Here is an 18,976-nt window from a genome sequence, read left to right as displayed (position 1 = left end):
AAATGTGCGTTGAGCGGAAACGTGAGTTAAGGCCGGGCGCCGGAGCCCGGGCAACAGTCGCGCGCTAGACACGCAGGGCCAGGACCGGGTCCTCACCGCTCCCTCAACAAGGATTAGGAATACCTGACTCCCCCTAGCCCTCCTGGCCCGTTGAGCTTTTGGCTGCCCTCAGCACTTTTGCCTTCAGCCAGTAGTGAGCGTGATCGCGGGCTCTTCCGCCGGGGCGTGGGGTCAAGGGTTACGCAAGATGGCGGCGCCCAGAGGCCGCTGAAGCGTGAAGCAGGATGGCACTGGTAGCGCTGGCGGTGGGACGTCGGCTGGGGCGCCAGCTGAGGGGGCCGGGACTCGGGCGAGGGCACTGGACCGCGGCCCGGCGCTCCCGGAGCCAGCGCGAGGCGGCAGAGGCCGAGGCAGACGCGCCGGTGTTCCAATACGTGGGCGAGCGGGCGGCCCGCGTCGACCGCATATTCGTGTGGGGCTTCAGCTTCTCCGGGGCGCTGGGCGTGCCCACCTTCGTGCTTCCCAGCTCCGGGCCCCAGCCCTGCGCCGGCTCGCGGCCGCCCCGCAGGATCCAGCCGGTGCCCTACCGCCTGGAGCTGGACCAAAAGGTGCGAGCCGCGGCTCCATTCCTCCCACTCCCCTCGGCCCTTAGCCCTCTTTGAGAAATTGGCGACAATGGGTGGTCAGATTTCGGGGAGAACGACCCTCGAGTGGGCTGCAGACCCGGGAGGGGAAGGCGTTAGGGACACTGCCAAAATTTACCGAGTGGCTGAAACATGCCGGGTGGTGTGGCCGGCTCGCGTCATTCGCACATCACCCTGGGAGTCGGGGTTGTCACCTCAGGACAGGAAAGGGAAGCCCAGAGGGTTTTAAACCAGAGGCCCCGGGTGCCACAGCTAGTAGGTGCACGTGCAGTGGGATTCGCACTCTGGCCGGCGTGACTCCAGAAGTTCTGTTAGGAAAGGCAATTTTTCAAAAGGTCAGCGAAAATATGGGCTGGCTGGAGTCGGTGAACAACTCGGAAAAGGAAATGTTAGCTGGCGCAGTAACAGGATAAGAGAGGAAGGATGAGCGTTCTAAACACATTAGGATGATTGCACAAGAGGTCTTTCTGACTTGACTCAGATTTGAAAAAAATGCAGCAAAAGATAGCTAAGGGAGGGCGACTTATCTCGGAAGCCAATATTCGGAAGAGCAAACATGGATTCTTAGGTTCTTGCTTGGGAATGATTGTGGAAATCTTGGTAGGTGATGAAAAAGAAGCAGATTTGAACAGTTTGGCTTCTGACCGGCAGGGATAACAAATGATCTTTTCACTAAAAAGGGAAGATTAAGAGAAACGGTATTTAAATTCCAGATGAATTAGAAGTTGAATTGTTTGACTTCTTAATACTGAGTTTTAAGAGTTATTAAAGTAACCTGGATATAGGTCCTTAATCACATATATGATGTGTGCAAATATTTTCTGCCAGTTTATGGCTTTTCTTTTTATGTTCTTAATAGTGTCCTTTGAAGACCAAAAATTTTTAATATTGATGAAATTCAATTGATAAATTTTTCTGCTGTGGATTATGCTTTAGGTAGCATGCCTAAGAAATCTTTGTCTAATCCAGGCTCATAAAGATTATTTTTCTATGTTTTCTTCTAGAAGCTTTTTAGTTTTCTTATATTTAGGTCTATGAACCAGCTATTTGAGTGATTTTTGTGTATGGTGTGGGATAATGGCCTTTTTGAATGTGAGTGTCCAATTGTGTTAGCATCTTTGGTTGAAAAGATTATCCTTTCCTTATTAAACTGTCTTGGCATTTTTGTGGAAAATCAATTGACTGTAGATATAAGGGTTTATTTCTGAACTCTCAGTTTTATTCCATTGATTATGTGTCTATCTTTATGCCAAAATTACACTTTGCTTACTGTAGCTTTTTAATAAGTTTTGAAATTGAGAAATGTAAGTCCTCCAACTTTGTTTTTCTTTGTATAAAATTGTTGTGGCTATTCTGATCTTTTGCTTTGGTGTTTGAATTTTTGGATTGGCTTGCCATATTCTACAAAAATCCTTGCTGGGATTTTTGATAGGGATTATGACAATCTGTAGATCGATTTGGACTCAAATGCCATCTAAACAATTCTGTGTCTTTCAGTCTATGAATGTAGGATGTCTACCCATTTATTTAGATTTGTAATTTCTTTCAACTATGTTTTGTAGTTTTCAGTGTACAAGCCATACACTTCTTTCATTAAATTTATTCCTAAGTATTTTATTCTTTTTGATGCTATTCTGAATAGAATTGTATTCTTAATTTTGTTTTTTGAATGATTATTGCTAGAAATACAGTTGGTTTGTGTATATTGAGCTTCTATTTTGTAACTTTGAATTTATTAGCTCTATAGATTTTTGTGGATTCCTTAGGTTTTTCTACATATAGGATTATGTTGTCTGGTTGTCTGTGAATAAAGACAGTTTTACATCTTCATTTCCAATTTAAATAACCTTTTACTTTTTCCTAGCCTGATTCCACTGTATAGAACCTAAAGTATACCATTGAATAGAAGTGGCGAAAGCCAATTCTTTGCTTTATTCTTGATCTTAGAAAGATAGCAGTCTTTCACTATTAAGTATGATTTTCATAGATGCCTTTTGTCAAGTTGAGGAAGTTCTTTGTTGAGCATTCCTTTTTCTAAATCATGGATAGGGATTGGATTTTGTCAAATGTTTTTTCTGTGTCTATTAAGGTGATTATGTGGTATTTGTCTTTGTTCTATTAATAGGATATATTACATTAATTAATCTTTGAATATTAAAACAATTTTGTATTCCTGGGATGAATTAAACTTGGTCATGGTGAATAATACATTTTATATGTTGCTGGATTTGGTTTGGTAATATTTTGTTGAGAATTTTTCCTTCTGATCTCTTTGTTTGGTTTTGGTATCAGGTAATACTGTCCTTATTGAATGAATTGCTAGAAAAGTTTGTAAAGAATTGGTATTTTGTCTTATTTACATGTTTGGTAGAATTACCAATGAAGTAGGTCATCTGGGTCTTGGCTTTTCTTTGTTTGAAGTTTTTTGAAATTGCTAACTCAATTTTTTAAACTTGTTATAGGGGTATTAAAATTTTCTGTTTCTTTTTGAACCAGCTTAGATAATTTGCATCTTTCTGGGAGTTTGTCCATTTTATGTCGGGTATCTAAGATTGTTGGCATAAAGTTGTTTATAGTATTCACTTGCAATCCTCTACATTTTTATAGTTCTTCATTTCTGATTTTGGTAATTTGTATCATCTCTAATTTTCCCTTGGTCAATCTAGATAAATATTTGTCAATTTTGTTAATTTTTTGAAATAACCAACATTTGGTTTAATTAACATTCTCCATTGTTTTTGCATTTTCTGTTTCATTGATTTCCACTTGAATTTTTATTTCCTTTTTTCTGCTTGCTTTGGGTTTAATTTGCCTTTTCTGTTTGTTTCTTTTTTTTTTTTTCCTCTTATGATTTTTTTATCTGGCTTTATTGAAATATAATAGATAATTCGTTACTCAGGTTTACTTTGTACAATTCAGTGAATTTTTTTTTCAATTATAGTTGGCATACAATAATATATTAGTGTCAGTTGTACAGCATAGTGATTAGAGATCTATATAAATCACAAAGTGATCACCCCACTCTTCCCCCTTACATACTTATTACAATATTATTAATTATTACCTTATGCTTCACTTTATATCTCCATGTCTATTTTATACTTGTTAATCTCTTTGCCCTTTTTCACCTTTCCCTCCTCACCCCTCTCTCAACTAGTAGCTCTCAAACTATTCTCTGTATCTATTTTCTTATCCATTCAGCTTTCATATCTTTTGGTTGGAACACTTAATTCTTTTCCATTTCAAGTACTTGTAGGAATGTAGTTATTACTACTCTTTATTCATGTTTTTGATACATGTTTTTTCTTCTTAAAGAAGCCCTTCCAACATTTCCTGTAATACCAGCTTGATGTTGATAAATTCCTTTAGTTTATTTTTGTTTGGGAAGCTTTTTATCTGTCCTTCGACTCTGAATAATAGCTTTGCTGGACAAAGTCTTCTTGGTCGTACATCCTGGGTTTTCATCACGTTGAATATTTTGTGCCAGCCCCTTCTGCTTTGCATGGTTTCTTTTGAGAAATCAGCAGCCAGTCCTATGGGTGCTCCCTTGTAGGTAACTAACTGCTTTTCTCTTGCTGCTTTTTTAGATTCTCTCTTTGCATTTAACCTTTGGCATTTTAAATATAATATGTCTTGTGGGCCTCTTTGAACTCATCTATTTTGGGACTCTGAGCTTCTTGGTATTGTATTTATATTTCCTTCGCCACTTGAGGGAAGTTTTCCATCATTATTTCTTCAACTAGCTCTTCAACTTCTTGTTTTCCTTCAGACACCCCTATAACACTGATGTTTTTACATTTAATTTTGTCCCAGAGGCTCCTTAAATTATTATAGTCCTGGCTTCTTTTTTCTTGCTTGAGTATCCTTGGCTTACCCATCCTCTGATTGAGTATCCTTGGCTTCCCCACACTCTTTATTCACTCTGTTGACTTCCTCTAATATACTCTTTATGTCAGATAATGTGTTTTTCATTTTTGACTGGATCCCTTTTGTAATTTCAATTCCATTTTTATGTGTTTTTTTAAAATCTCTTGGTTAAAGTTCTCACTGAATTCATCTACATTTCCCCTAAGTTCATTGAGGATGTTTATAACTCGTGTTTTGAACTCTGCATCTGTTAGATTGCTTGACTCCAATATTCCTAGATCTCTGTTCTGTTCTCTCATATAGCTTCTGCTTCTTTGTCTTCCCATTTTGACTGTCTTTCTGTGTCTGTTTCTATGTACTAAGCAAAAATCCTGTCTTCTGGTCTTATTAGCATGGCTTTGTGTAGTAGATGTCCAGTGGCACAGTCCTGAGAGGGGTTCAGCCCCAGGCTGTGCCCCTCTGGGGCCATCTGTTAAAATTCAGCAAGCATTTCACAGATCTTGTGCTTATTGTTGCTTCAAGAAGCCAGACCAGCAATTGAGGCCAGCTGCCACCTGTGTGGGTCTTGGAGTTGGCTCAGCAAGGAGCTTGGAACTTGCCAAGGACACACCTGGATGTGGCTTGGGTGGGGCTGCGAGTTGGTGAGGTGGAGCTTCAAGGAATCCTCTGGGCAGAGTAACCTCCGTTATCCAGTTTGATGATGTCTCAGCTATGGCGGAGCTAAGTCTGCACACTGGGATGGGGAGGGCTCAACAGAGGAACAGTGGATACTGCCAGCGCTTCTGCCCAGGAGAAAGCCTCACCTCCAGCCCTTAATGGCTGAGTACTATTCCATTGTGTGTGTGTGTGTGTGTGTGTGTGTGTGTGTGTGTGTGTGTGTATACATGCATACACCACATGTATACAGTTATTTATCTAAAGACACTTAGGTTGTTTTTATGTCTTGGCTATTGTGAGTAATGACGCACTGTACATAGGGGTACATATATCTTTACAAATAAGTATTTTCAGATTTTCAGGTAGATTGCTAGGTCACATGTCACATGGTAGCACTGTTATTAATTTGTTGAGGAAATGCCATGCTGTTTAACATACTGGCTGCACCAATTTGTATTCCCTCCAGCCATGTGCAAGGGTTCTCTTTTCTCCACATCTTTTCCAACTTGTTATTTCTTTCACATGTATGAAGTGGGATCTCATTGTGGTTTTGATTTACATTTCCCTTATAACTAATGATGTTGAACATTTTTTCATGTATCTGCTGGCCATCTACATGTCTTCTTTGCAAAAGAGTTCAGATTCTCTGCCCATTTCTTACTGGATTGTTTGTTTTTTTGCTGTCGTATGAATTCTCTATATATTTTAGATATTTATCCTTATCGGAGAGTCGTTTGCTATTATCTTCTCCCATTTGATTGGTGGCCTTTTTGTATTGTTCTTCTGCTGAACTTTTTAGTTTGATGTAGTCCCATTTATTTTTTTTCTTTTACTTCCTATGTCTTTGAGGTTAAGTTCTCAAAAGCCCCTCTGAGACCAAGGTTGGTAAGTATAATGCCTATGTTTTCTTTTATGTATTTTATTGTTTTAGGTCTTATATCCAAGTTTTTAATCCGTTTTGAGTCAATTTTTGTGATGGTGTCAGCGGTGTAATTTCTTTCTTTTGCATCTGGCTTTCCTGTTTCCACCACTGTTTATCGAAGAGACTTCCTTTCTCCATTGTATATTTTTGGTTGTGCCATTATTTCTTTAAATAATTTTTACCTACCTCTTTCTCTCTTGCCCTTCTGGGACTCCTATTACATAAATGTTGATACACTTCTTTTCATGTTATAGGTCTCTGAGGCATTGTTCATTTAAAAAAAAAATTTTTCCCTCTTCTTCAGAATGAATAATTTCTATTGATATTTCTTTAAGTTAACTGATTCTTTCTTCTGCCAGCTCAAATTTGCTGTTGAGTCTATATAGTGATTCTTTTTGCTTTGATTAGTGTATAATTCTAGAATTTCCGGTTAGGTTTTAATATTTGTATTTCTCTATTCAGCTTCCATATTTGTTGAGTCATTGTCGTCATATTTTCCTTTAATTCTTTAAACAGTTTTAAAAAAATTAAAGTTTTTGACAAATCCAACATCTAGGTCCACTTATTGTCAGCTTCTTTTGGCTGCTTTTTTCCCCTTAGTATATAGGTCACATTTTCTTGTTTCCTTGCATGTCTTGTACTTTTTCATCGAAACTGGACTTTTTGAGATATTATATGCATGCTATAATCAAATAGTTTCCATTTATTAGCTCTGTGACTATATTAGGCAAGTTACTTAATCTCCAGGAAACCTGATTTTTCTCATTTACCAAATACTGCTATTAGCAGTAGTAACAATAATAACAAGTACATTATAAAGCTCTTACATTAAGTCAGGTACTCTTTACTGTAAGTACTTTAGCTCTATTAACTAACTTAGTCCTCAAAACAACCCAATGAGAAACACACTTATTATTTTCATTTTACAGAGAGGGAAACAGATACCGAGAGGTTAAGTAATCTATCTTAGGTCATACATCTGGTAAGGAGTAGAGCAAAGATGTAAACTAAGGTAGTATTCAACTTAACTGTTATGCTAAACTGTCTGGGTGAGTGGGGATGATGATAATACCTAGTTCATAGGATGCCTGTAAAGGTTAAATGAGATAATACATATCAAACACTTAACCCGTAGTAAATGTTCAATAAATGTTCGTTCCTATCTTAATAGTATGTGCTTTTGGATTGAGTAAATAACATGTCATAAGTTGCTGAAAAAAAACTTGATATCACATATATAGGTTAATTCCTTATGGGAACTCTTTTTCAGATTTCATCAGCTGCTTGTGGCTATGGGTTCACATTGCTGTCCTCTAAAACCAAAGATGTTACAAAGGTTTGGGGTATGGGACTCAACAAAGATTCTCAGCTTGGATTTCACAGGAGCCGGAAAGATAAAAGTAAGCATTCTCACCTTGGCTTCTCTCTGCTATGACTGGTCTAAGAAAGCTCCCTTTGGATTTTCATGAATTTGACTACATAAACCAAACCATACAACAAAATAGATGGACTCTTAAAGGAATATTGTTTGAAACCATCTGCACTAATTGTTTTTCAGCCTCTTTGGTAATAATATTGAACCTCTAGGCAAAAAGGCATTTGCTGTTAAGTAAAAATGTTCCTTTTTGGCCCCAAAGAGATGACCTTTCTTTCCTAGCTGGGAGATAGCCTGAAATGCTCTATAGTACCTAGAATATGGTCTGGGGAAAAAGTTGAATGAACTCCTTAAGATGGTGGCTTTATTTTAGTTGTTTGAAAGTTGTAAAAATGTAGAAATCATTTATAGTGACGTTTTTAAAAGTAGACATTTGCCAAACAATATTATGAGAAAAATAAGAAGCATTTTTTTTTAAATTAAGGGAGAAGTTACCTAGACATATATATACCAGACAGACCTTTCTTTTCATTTTTTTCTGCTCATTTATATTTTATTTTGATCATAGCACATATTTTATTTTCTTCTTTTTTTTTACTTAATTTATATCAGGTTATTTTGTAAGTTAGTATTGAAGTCTTACTAGCTGTAAGATGCCACATCACTTTTTTTTTTATACCTTTAATTAGGAAAACTGTAGACTTATGTCGAAATGGACAGACTAGTGTGATGCGTCCCGTGTACTGTCACCAGCTTCAGCAGTTATCAACTCATGCCAGTCTTGTTTTCATTTCTCCCACCTTCCCCTCAATAAATTTGAAGGAATTCCTAATATTATTGATTTCATTCATAAATGTTTCAGTACATCTCTTAAAAGAATAAGGACTTTAAAAAAATTAACATGATCGCATATAAAAATAATTAATATTATAATCTCTTAACGGCATCAATTTTCTAGTCAATGTTCAAATTGCCAGTTGTCTCACAAATGTCATTAAATTTTAATTTTTGACATTTATTTGAATCAAGATCCAAATAAGGTCCAGACATTGCAATTGCTTGATAAGACTTTTAAAAGTCTTTTAAGTTTGTTTTAATCTTTTTTATCCAAAACTTCTTTATTAAAGAAATCATGTTTTTATCCTATAGAATTTTTAAATTTGGGGTTTACTGAGTGTGTCCTCATTTTTCACGATCCTCTATATTTCCTGTCAATTGGTAGTTGGATCTAGAGCCAGATTCCTTTTAAATGTTATGTATTTACTGCTTCCCAGGCCCTTAGGAGTCTATGCATATAGTAAAGGGGGATGTGAGTCACTTTTCAGTATTCTTAAATATTATATATTTTCAGCTAATAGAGCCATATAAGCTAACAACATTGTCCAGTTTCTCTGATTTTGCCTAGAATCCTATCTTGTTGTGATGAACCTGTTCTTCTATGTTGATCAGAAGCTCTAACTAAAAATTATATTTGTCACTAGTAAATACAAATATTTGTCACTAGTAAATACGAATGAGCAAGTAACAGCAATAATGCCATTTATTTGGTAGAAAAAATGTTTTTAAACATGGATTCAGAGGAGAAAATGAGTTATTTAGTGGGGTGTAGGTTGAGAACCATTGCATTTACAGACCTTCTCCTTAACTCCAGCCTACATTGTAAATATTCAAAAGCTCATCGTTTAAAACATACAAGAGGAATTGTTTATATAGTCCAATCTGGCTTCTCCATTGGGATAGTAAAGAACAATGAGGTTCTTCTTTAGAGTGACTTCTCAAAAACTTTTCCCTTTATGTAGTTATTTAAATATTAAAATTTTCTTTTTTATATGTAGTTCAACATCCTAAAGGCACAGTAGAGTATATGATGAAAAGTTGCTTTCCACCTCTGACCTCCCAGCCGCATGGTTTTTCTCCCTCATGACAGCCCGTTTTGACAAGTTTCTAGGTTATCTTTCTAGAGAGATTTAATGTATATGCAAGTAAATGCATCTACATTTTTTTTTCTTTTTTGCCTTTTTAATTTAAAAATATTCACTGCTCTTCACCTTACTGAGAAATTTTAGTGGGCATTGCAGGAAGAACATGCTTTTACTTTCCTTAAAAATTCAAACGGAATTAAATGACATGTAAAGAGATTTTTTAAAGTAAGACTAAGTATGCTTTTCAATTACCCAATATTTAATGGCAGCAAAGTGGTACAGTGGGTTGAGAGTTGGAGACTGGGATTCTAGTTCTAGCTCCACTAGTAGCCCGTGTGCCTTGAGTAAGTGATTCAAATCCATGTGTAAAAATGTGGGAGTTGGACATTTATTATTTTTAATGTTAGAAGTGCTATGACTCTCGATCAGTGTAATGAACCTGGTTGTTTTTGTTACAGCAAAGGGATATGAATATGTTTTGGAGCCCTCACCTGTTCTACTTCCTCTCGACAGACCTCAGGAGACGCAGGTGCTACAGGTCTCATGCGGCAGAGCCCACTCTCTTGTCCTTACAGACGATGAAGGAGGTGAATTGACATGTGCAAGATTAATGAAGGAGTGGAGGAGCCACTTTCTTGCCGTTGGGCCTGAAGTGGCTCGTTTGATTTAGCCTCATCTAATTAGTGAGGCTGTTGGCATTTCCTGAGCAAATCAGTTAGGATGGCTCAGGAGAGCTGTATTGGTCAGCCCTTGCTAAATCTTTTATGCTCTCTGCTCTCTGTGGTTCTTGGAAAATCTTAGGTATCTATAAATGTCACAGCACACATCAGGCAGCCTTATTAAGGCCTCCCACTTTCTTTACATAAAGTCGCCACGCTGGGCTGCACATGCATTTAGTTTTTTCTATTGTACTGAAAGAAGCCTGTTTGCTAACACTTTTACCAAGTGGTGGACAGGCTTTCAGAGTCAAGGCTCCCGGATAAGCCCGACCCTCTCTAGAAGAGCAGTTATTTCTGGGAAAGGCCAACTTGACTTTTTCAAATTTAATTTTCTGGCTAAGTGTACTTTGTAGGAAAAAAATGAAGGTGGTATTTAGAAACTGTTTCAAGAGGGATTTTGCATTGAGGGGAACCAATGACAGGTTCAAGAAATGGGGGTGCTGAGGCCTCTTACAGGAGGTACTTGCCTTGTATCAGATGGAATCCCAGGAGGGGTGGGGTGAAAGGCAGGCAGAACATTAAAGGTGACCCAGGCAGTTGCAGCAGGTCTAGACCCCAACATGCCTGTGGCTTTGCCTGTATGGGCTAGGAATATTGGAGAAGGAAACCAATGGGCAGCTAGGGTGAGTAGTTGAACTAGGATCACTCTATGAGACTGCCTTCCAGTCCTGCCATTCTAGAACTTCATGAACCTGATATTCTCAGACTCCTAAGAATTGATTTAACTGAGGGTATTATTTTTTAGTCTTCAGCATGGGAAACAATTCTTATGGGCAGTGTGGAAGAAAGGTGGTTGAAAATGAAATTTACAGGTGAGTTCCTGAAAAAACTACCCTTTCCCCCAATTGTGTTAAGTATTAAACATTTCTTGAATGATTACTGTGTGATAGAGCCACAAAGCAGTAAGCGAGTTTCCTCATGTGTGAGAGAAGCAGTGAGAACTCACCGGAAAGCTGTGGAGAGGATTGTTCCACTGCTAGTTGAGCTTTCTACATGAGTTTGTTGGGAGGGGAGGGCCCATGAGCGTTGATTGTGATGTGTAGAACTTCTTTCCATTAGTTTTGTGTTTTTAACCAAATTGATTAACTTCAAAAATTCTCCTCTGTTTCAGTCCTATTCGTTTAGTCTTAAAAAAAAAGTTTATCCTTAGATCCTTGCATTATGCTGGTAGTTCTAAATACCAGTGTCAACTCTGACGGCATATGAAAATGAGCAAATAATTTTATTTTGTTTTACTTTCATGCCTAGGTCTAACTCTGCCTTATATCTGACCTTGAGCGTTTCCCTAATAGTTACCATGAGGGGATGGGTGGGGCAGTATTAGGGGTGACAGGGAAGGAGTCAGAACCCCACAATACTCACCATGACTATATCTTTTGTTTTTCCCCAAATGGTTCCCGGATGTAGTGAAAGTCACAAAGTCCACAGAATGCAGGACTTCGATGGACAGGTGGTCCAGGTAAGAGATGTGGACTGAGAGCCATTCATCCTGCCTCCTGGGGCACTTTTGAAAGGGAGTGATGGCAAATTTGATAGGCAGATTTTCTTAATTATTTTAATGAAGATTATATCATCCTCGTACTATAAGCCAGGATTTGTGGTAGATCTTGAGGGCACAAAGTTTAATAAGTTTGGGGAGATAATACTCTAGTGGGGAAGACAGGTTAAAAAAAACCTAGCTATATCAGAGTGTATCACAGTACTGTGTATGTTCCAGGCTGGCTTTGTCTTGCTTATCATTTTATTCCCAACCCTAGTGCAGTGCCTGACACATGGTAGGTACTTATAATAAGTACCTGAATACTAAACACGTAAGTGAATATATGTAAAAAGTGCTATAAGAATATCGAAAGGGGAATTGTTTAGCAAAGGTGGAGTGGAAGGGAGAGAAGGCATCGTGGAGGAGGTGGCAGAGGAATTGACCAGATAGACCTGGCATGGGTGGTAGGAAAAGTTTTCTGGCAGAAAGGAGGGAGCAGCTGGAGACTTAAACTGCTGAGAACGTGCAGTGTGGCTGGTTTTGGTATGCTTTCAGGGGAGTGTTGTGGGACAGGCTGGGAGATAGGTTCAGAGTGAACAGTGCAGGGTCTTGAATGTTTTGCTAAGAAGTTTAGACTTCATCCTCTTGACAGTTGGGGCCTATCACAGGTTCTAAGCAGGGGGAGTGACAGGAAATCATGATTTAGAAAGATAATTTTGGCCATGATGTGGAGGTTAGTCGGGGGAGGAAGTGATGAAGGCTGCTTGGGAAGCCACGGGGAAAAGGGAAAGGTGGGAGACATGTAAGGAGAATTGACTGGATTTGAGGCTCGATTAGATGGGCAGGGAATGAACCAGAAGGAGGTGAGTGTGACTTCATAGATAGATGAGTGGCTGCTGATATTCTCAACCCAGATTGGGCTAAACTGTAGAAGGAGCAGGCTTGGGTTAGCTGGGAGGGGAAAGTAAGGAAGAGGGAAGGTGAATTTGCAGTTGAGTGTAGTGCTTCTTGCACAGGCTTCAGAGTCACATGGATGCAAATTGAAGTCCCTCCTTCTCCACACATTAACTGGGCAAGTTACCAACCTTCTCTGAGATTCAGTTTTGTACTGGGTGGTCTTGGTTATTGACTTACACAGTGCCTGACATAACTGTTCAATAAAGGGGGCTTTTCATTAAGTAGTTAGGAAAATAGGTCTGTAGTTCAGTAGAGTTGTTGGGACTGGAGATAACAGTGTGGAGGTGACAGCAAAAGCCTTGGGAATGGATGGAGTTGCCCAGAGAAGTGTGAAGAGTGAGACGAGACGAGGGCAAAAGACAGCTGTGGAGGATTCCAACACTGAGGGATAGGAAGTAGAGGCTGAGCAGAGACTGGATGCTATTAGACAGGCAGAAGAGAGGAGTGACAAAGAGAAAGGTTTTTGGAGGAGGGAGTGGTTCCTCAGATGGGAAAGTGTGGAAGAGCTCTTAAGTTTGCTCCTTACAACACTTGACCCTTTACTTTAGTAAGAGCAGGTTCAGTGGGGTGGGAGACAAAAGCTAGGCTGTGGTGCATTGAGAAAAGATATGGGCAGCCTGCCTGGACCCAGCCCACTGGGTGCTCAGGAGCGGTAGGGAATGCTACTGGGCTTTGAGTTCATTGACTAGGACCCTGGGCTTCTAAGGATTCCTTCTCATCAACCTTACCTCTGTCTGTCTAATAGGTCGCCTGTGGTCAGGACCATAGTCTGTTCCTAACGGATAAAGGAGAAGTCTATTCTTGTGGATGGGGTGCGGACGGGCAAACAGGTAGTGTACCTTTCACCCCGGGGGATAGTGCATTATGGCTTTGTGAGCCATAGGGCTCTCATGGGCTAGAACCCACCTTCCTCGATTTGACCCTTACCTCTCTTGTTGCTTGCTGGGGAACACTGTTTTGTTTGTCCCATCCCCTTCCCCTCACTCCTGGTTCCCATAGAAATGAATCAATAAAGGATTGGTTTAGAGGATTGGAGCACTCCTCAACAAAAGAGCTCTGAGCCTTTTCAAGAAGAAACAAATGCCACCTAAAAGGAGCTTGAGTTTAAGAACGATATCATTGAAAGAGGAATGAGGGATAAGCTTCGTCAACCTTGTATATTTAATTTTTTGTTTTTGATATTTCTTTGAAGCGAGAGTCTTTAAATTTAAGATTTAAATCTTGTGTAAATCCTCAGTAATCCTACCACCACATCAAATTGTCTTTGTTCCTTTTCTCATGTTTTCTTCCAGTCCTTGTTCATATGTGTACATCTTTTATATAGTAATAATAGCATAGGTTTGATTTTATATGCTTTCATTTAAATTTACATGAAACCTTTTTCCATGTTAGCACAGTTTTCACATTTACAGTTTTTAGTATTTGTATGATATAACATCAAATTAATTTACCACAAGGTAAATTAACCATTTAATCATTTTATCAAACAATTACTTAATCATTACCCTCTGTTGTGAGGAAGCATACATTTTAGGGGGAGGATGTGCAGCAGCCATTGGAGCTAATATGCCATTATATATATATACACACACATTTATAGCTTTTTCTTTCATTTGGGTTATTTCTAGGATAAATTCTCAGGAGTGTGTCAAAGGATTAGGATATTTTTGTTTTCAGAGTGTTATTAAATTGCCTCTCAAAGTTTTACCAATTTATACTGCCATCAGCAATGTACAGAAGTACCACTTTAATCATAACCTCTCTAGTAATGAGGATTGTCAATTCAAGTGTGCCAATGTAATTACTATTCCAGTTTTCTAAAAGTACATTTTTTTGGTAAATATAAAATTAAAGCTTCTCCTTATTTTTAAAATCCTGTGTGGGTAATTTTTGAAAAGCAGCTTTTTATAGAAATAATAAATTGTTGATACATTTTGACAGCATAGATAGGAATAAGGTAAAGAGTAAAAGTCCCACTCGCAGGAGAGAACCATGGCTAAGTTCCCGGTACCATTCCAAAAACTTGCTGTCATATGCTACACCTCCTTCAGCCTCACTGCTTTGCTTGCTGGGCTCTGAGTCCAGCCATGCGGGCCCCTGTAGTCAGTTCCTGGAGCCTGCCCTCTTCTTTGCTGCCATAGGACCTTAGCCTGGAATCTCTTTGCTCTCCTTTTCATCCTGAAGACCTCAGCATGGATGTCATCTCTTCAGTGAAAGCTCCCTGACTATTCTTTCTAAATCAGTTATTCTCCTTTTCTCTTGTACTTTCTATGTGAGCACCCTATTTTTTTCTTTCAAGAACCTTCAACATTTTGAATTACTTAAAAAAAATCTTTTTCATTTATATGTATTATAGAATATACAAAAGATGATATGTAGGCAGTACTCCCCAAATTGATCTGCAGATTCAGTGTAATTCCTATCAAAATTCCAACTGTCTCATTTGCAGATATGGACAAACTGATGCTAACATTAATATAGAATTACCAGGGACCACAAATAGCCATAAAAAAAAAACTTGAAGAACAAAGTTAGAGGAATCATACTTTTTGATTTCAAAGATTACTACAAAGCTATAGTAGTAATTAAAACACCGGCATAAGAATAAGCATAGATCAATAGAATAGAATTGAGAGTCCAGAAGTAAACTCACACATCTATGATCTATTATTTTTGACAGGAGTGCTAAGACCATTTAATTGGGGGAAAGAATAGTCTTTTTAACAGCTGGATTTCTAGAAGAATGAATTTGAACTATATACACCATCTACAAAAATTAACTGAAAATGGATCAGTCATAAATGTAAGCTAAAACTATAAAACACTTAGAAGAAAGCTTAGATGTGAATCTTCATGACCTCAGATTAGACAGCAGTTTCTTAAATATGATACCCAAATCATAAGCAAAAGAAGGAAAAATAGATAAATTAACCTTCATGAAAATTTAAAAACTTGTGCATCAAAAGACAAGATCAACAGAGTGAAAAGATAACCCACAAAATGGAAGAAATATTTGTAAGTCATATATTTGATGAGGATCTAGTATCTAGTATAAAGAACTCCTAATTCACTAACAAGACAAACAACCCAATTAAAAAATGAGCAAAAGTTTTATATAGATATTTCTCCAAGTAAGATGTACAAATGGCCCATAAGCATATGGAAAGATACACAAATAGTCGTTAGGGAAATGCAAATCAATACCATGAGATACTACTTCACATCCATTAGTATGGTAACTCTCAGGAAAAAAACCTCACATAATAACACATGTTGGCAAGAATGTGGAGAAATTAGAACCTTCATACATTGCTGTTAGGCATCTAAAATGGTATAATAGGTGTGGGAAACAGTTTGGCGATTTCTCAAAAAGTTAAACATAGAATTACTGTTTGACCCAGCAATTCCACTCCTAGATATGTATCAAGAATAATGAAAACATTTGTCCGCACAAAAACTTGTGCACAAATGTTCATAGCTTTCTTCATAATATCTAAAAACTAGAAACAACTCAGATATCCATTAACTGATAAATGAATTACAAAACCACAGTATTTACATGCAGTGGTGGAATGCCATTTGACCATAAAATGACTGAACTTTTGATACATGCTATACCATGGATGAACCCTATAAATCTTATGCTAAGTGAAAGAAACCAGACACAAAAGGACACATTGTGTGGAATTCTATTTATATGAAATGTACAGAATAGGCAAATATATAGAGACAGAAAGTAGATTAGCAGTTGTCAGGGTCAAGGGTGAGGTGGGAAATAGGGATTGACTGCAATTGAATATGAAGCTTCTTTCTGGGTGATGCAAGTGTTCTTAAATTAGAGGTGATAGCTGCACAACATTGTGAATATACCGAACACCACTCAATTACATACTTTAAAATGATTGAAATGGTGAACTTATGTGAATTTTATCTCAAAAAATGATATGTAACATAAATGTAACTTACAAAACATGATAATGAAATCAATATTTGTGAAACCACTACCCAGTTTAAGACCTAGAACATTCTCAATACTGCAGATTCTACCCATGTGTAACTCTCCTGTTTCATATGCGTGTCTTCCTCCTACAAGAGGATTCACCATTCCAAATTTTATTTCTATTATTCCTTTCTTTGAGGGAACAAAAAATTTATACACATGTGCACACACACACACTTCTAAGTAATGTATTGACTAGTTGTGCTTCTTTTAGGAGTCATACTATATATATATATATATATATATATATAATCTTACATATCTTGGTTTAAACTTAACATTATGTTTCTTAAGATTCAGCCCTACTATAAGTATCTACAGTTCATTCATTTCTTTTTTCCCCTTTATAACTGGGGAGCCCAACTCCAGCCTGGAACTTGTTTTTTGTTTTTCTTCAAGTTTTAAAAAATGCGATATGTGGTTAAATACGCATAACATAAAATTTACCATCTTAAAATCATTGTTAAATGTAGTTCATGATATTAAGTATCTCCATATTCTTGTGTAACCGTCACCACCATCCATCTCCAGAACTCTTTCATCTTGCAAAACTGAAACTTTATACCCATTAAACAGTAACTCCCCATTCTTCCCTCCCCCCTCAGCCCCTGGTAACTGCTATTCTACTTTCTGTCTCTATGAATTTGACTATTCTAGGTGCCTCATATAAATGAATCATACTTTTGTGTGTGTGTGTGTGTGTGTGTGAGACTAGTTTATTTCACTTACCATAATATCTTCAAAGTTTATCCATGTTGTAGCAACCATCAGAATTTCCTTCCTTTTCGTATGCTGAATAATATTCCCTTGTATGTGTATACCACATTTTGCTTATCCATCTGTTAATAAACACTTGGGTTGCTTCTACTTTTTACCTGTTGGAATAATAATGAACACAGGTGTCCAAATTGCTCTTTGAGACCCTGCTTTCAATTCTTTTAGGTATATACCCAGAAGTGGCATTGCTAGATGATTGGTAATTTTATTTTAAAATTTTCTGAAACTGCCATACTGTTTTCCATAGCAACTACACAATTTTACATTCCCACTACAATGTATGAAGTTTTAATTTCTCTATATCCTCGCTAATACGTTATTTTCTGGGTTTTGTTTTTGTTTTTGTTTTTGTTTTTTTTTTTTTGCATATATTTTTTAATAGTAGCCATACTAATGGGTGTGAAGTGATTATTTCATTTGTGGTTTGCATTTCCTTATAGTCAGTGATGATGAGCATCTTTTCATGTGATTATTGGCCATTCGTATATCTTCTTTGGAAAAATGTTCAAGTCCTTTACCCATTTTTTAAGTAGGTTGTTTTTGTTGTGATTGTTGAATGCTCTATATTCTGAATCTCTTATCAGTTATTTGATTTGCAGATATTTTCTGCCATTCTTTGCATTGCCTTTTTACTTGTTGATAGTGTCTTTTGACGCACAAAAGTTTTTAATTTTCACTTGTCAAATTCATTTATTGTTTCTTTAAATTTTTTCCCCATTTTTAAGAAATAATTGACATATATCACTGTGTAAGTTTAAGGTGTATAGTATGATGGTTTGATTACCATAAAGGTTTAGTTAACATCTGTCATCTTATACAGATACAATAAAAAGAAAAGAAAAAAACTTTTCTCCTTGTAATGAAAGCTCTTAGGATCGGCTGGCCCTCTTAATAACTTATTTTTTTATTTTGTTTCCTGTGCCTTTGGGGTCATATCTAAGAAATCATTGCCAAATACAGTGTTGTACAGCTTTTGTCCTATGTTTTCTTCCAAGTTTTATAATTTAAGCTCTTACATTTAAATCTTTTGATCCACTTTGAGTTGATTTTTGTATGTGGTGTTAGCTAAGTGTCCAACTTTATTCTTCTGCTGCCTAGGGACACCCCGTTTTCTTAGCACATTTGTCCTTTTCCAATTGAATGGTCTTGAGACTCTTGTAAAAAATTATTTGACCAATATAAATGAGGGTTTATTTCTGCGCTCCCTATTGTATTCCATTGATGTATATGTTTGTCTTTTTGCCAGTGCTATACTGTTTTGAATACTGTAGCTTTGTAGTGAGTTGAAATCACAAAGTATGAGTCCTCCAGATCTGTTCTTCTTCAAGATCATTTACCTATTTGGGATCCTTTTGAGATTCTATATGAATTTTAGGAAGGATCTTTCTATTTCTGCAAAAAAATATTGTTGGGATTTTAATAGGAATTTCATTGAATCTGTAGATCACTTTGCATAGTATTGACATCTTAACAATATTGTGTCTTCCAGTTCATAAACATAACATGTCTTTCCATCTATTTATATCTTTAATTTCTTTCAGCAATGTTTCGTAGTTTTTATTATACAAGTCTTTCACCTCTTTGGTTAATTCCTAAGTATTTTATTCTTCTTGATGCTACTGTAAACAGAATCGTTTTCTTAATTTCCTGTTTTGG

General features: G+C 37.3%; 1 protein-coding gene across 1 annotated transcript in view; it reads left to right on the top strand.

The window, feature by feature from the left end:
• The first annotated feature begins 228 nt into the window (after positions 1–228).
• The window catches only part of RCC1L (RCC1 like), a 34,431-nt gene continuing 15,683 nt past the window's right edge, over positions 229–18,976 (top strand). The window contains exons 1-6 of the mRNA XM_016153208.2: positions 229–608; positions 7,361–7,490; positions 9,846–9,974; positions 10,852–10,918; positions 11,514–11,565; positions 13,289–13,373. Coding sequence (XP_016008694.2) covers positions 285–608; positions 7,361–7,490; positions 9,846–9,974; positions 10,852–10,918; positions 11,514–11,565; positions 13,289–13,373 — 787 coding nt within the window. The 5' untranslated portion in view covers positions 229–284. The remainder of the gene's footprint in view (positions 609–7,360; positions 7,491–9,845; positions 9,975–10,851; positions 10,919–11,513; positions 11,566–13,288; positions 13,374–18,976) is intronic.

This window comes from Rousettus aegyptiacus, unplaced genomic scaffold (genome assembly GCF_014176215.1).
Source record: "Rousettus aegyptiacus isolate mRouAeg1 unplaced genomic scaffold, mRouAeg1.p scaffold_m13_p_8, whole genome shotgun sequence".
In the NCBI taxonomy this organism is placed as follows: Eukaryota; Metazoa; Chordata; class Mammalia; order Chiroptera; family Pteropodidae; genus Rousettus; species Rousettus aegyptiacus.
This window is presented reverse-complemented; position numbering and strand designations above follow the sequence as displayed.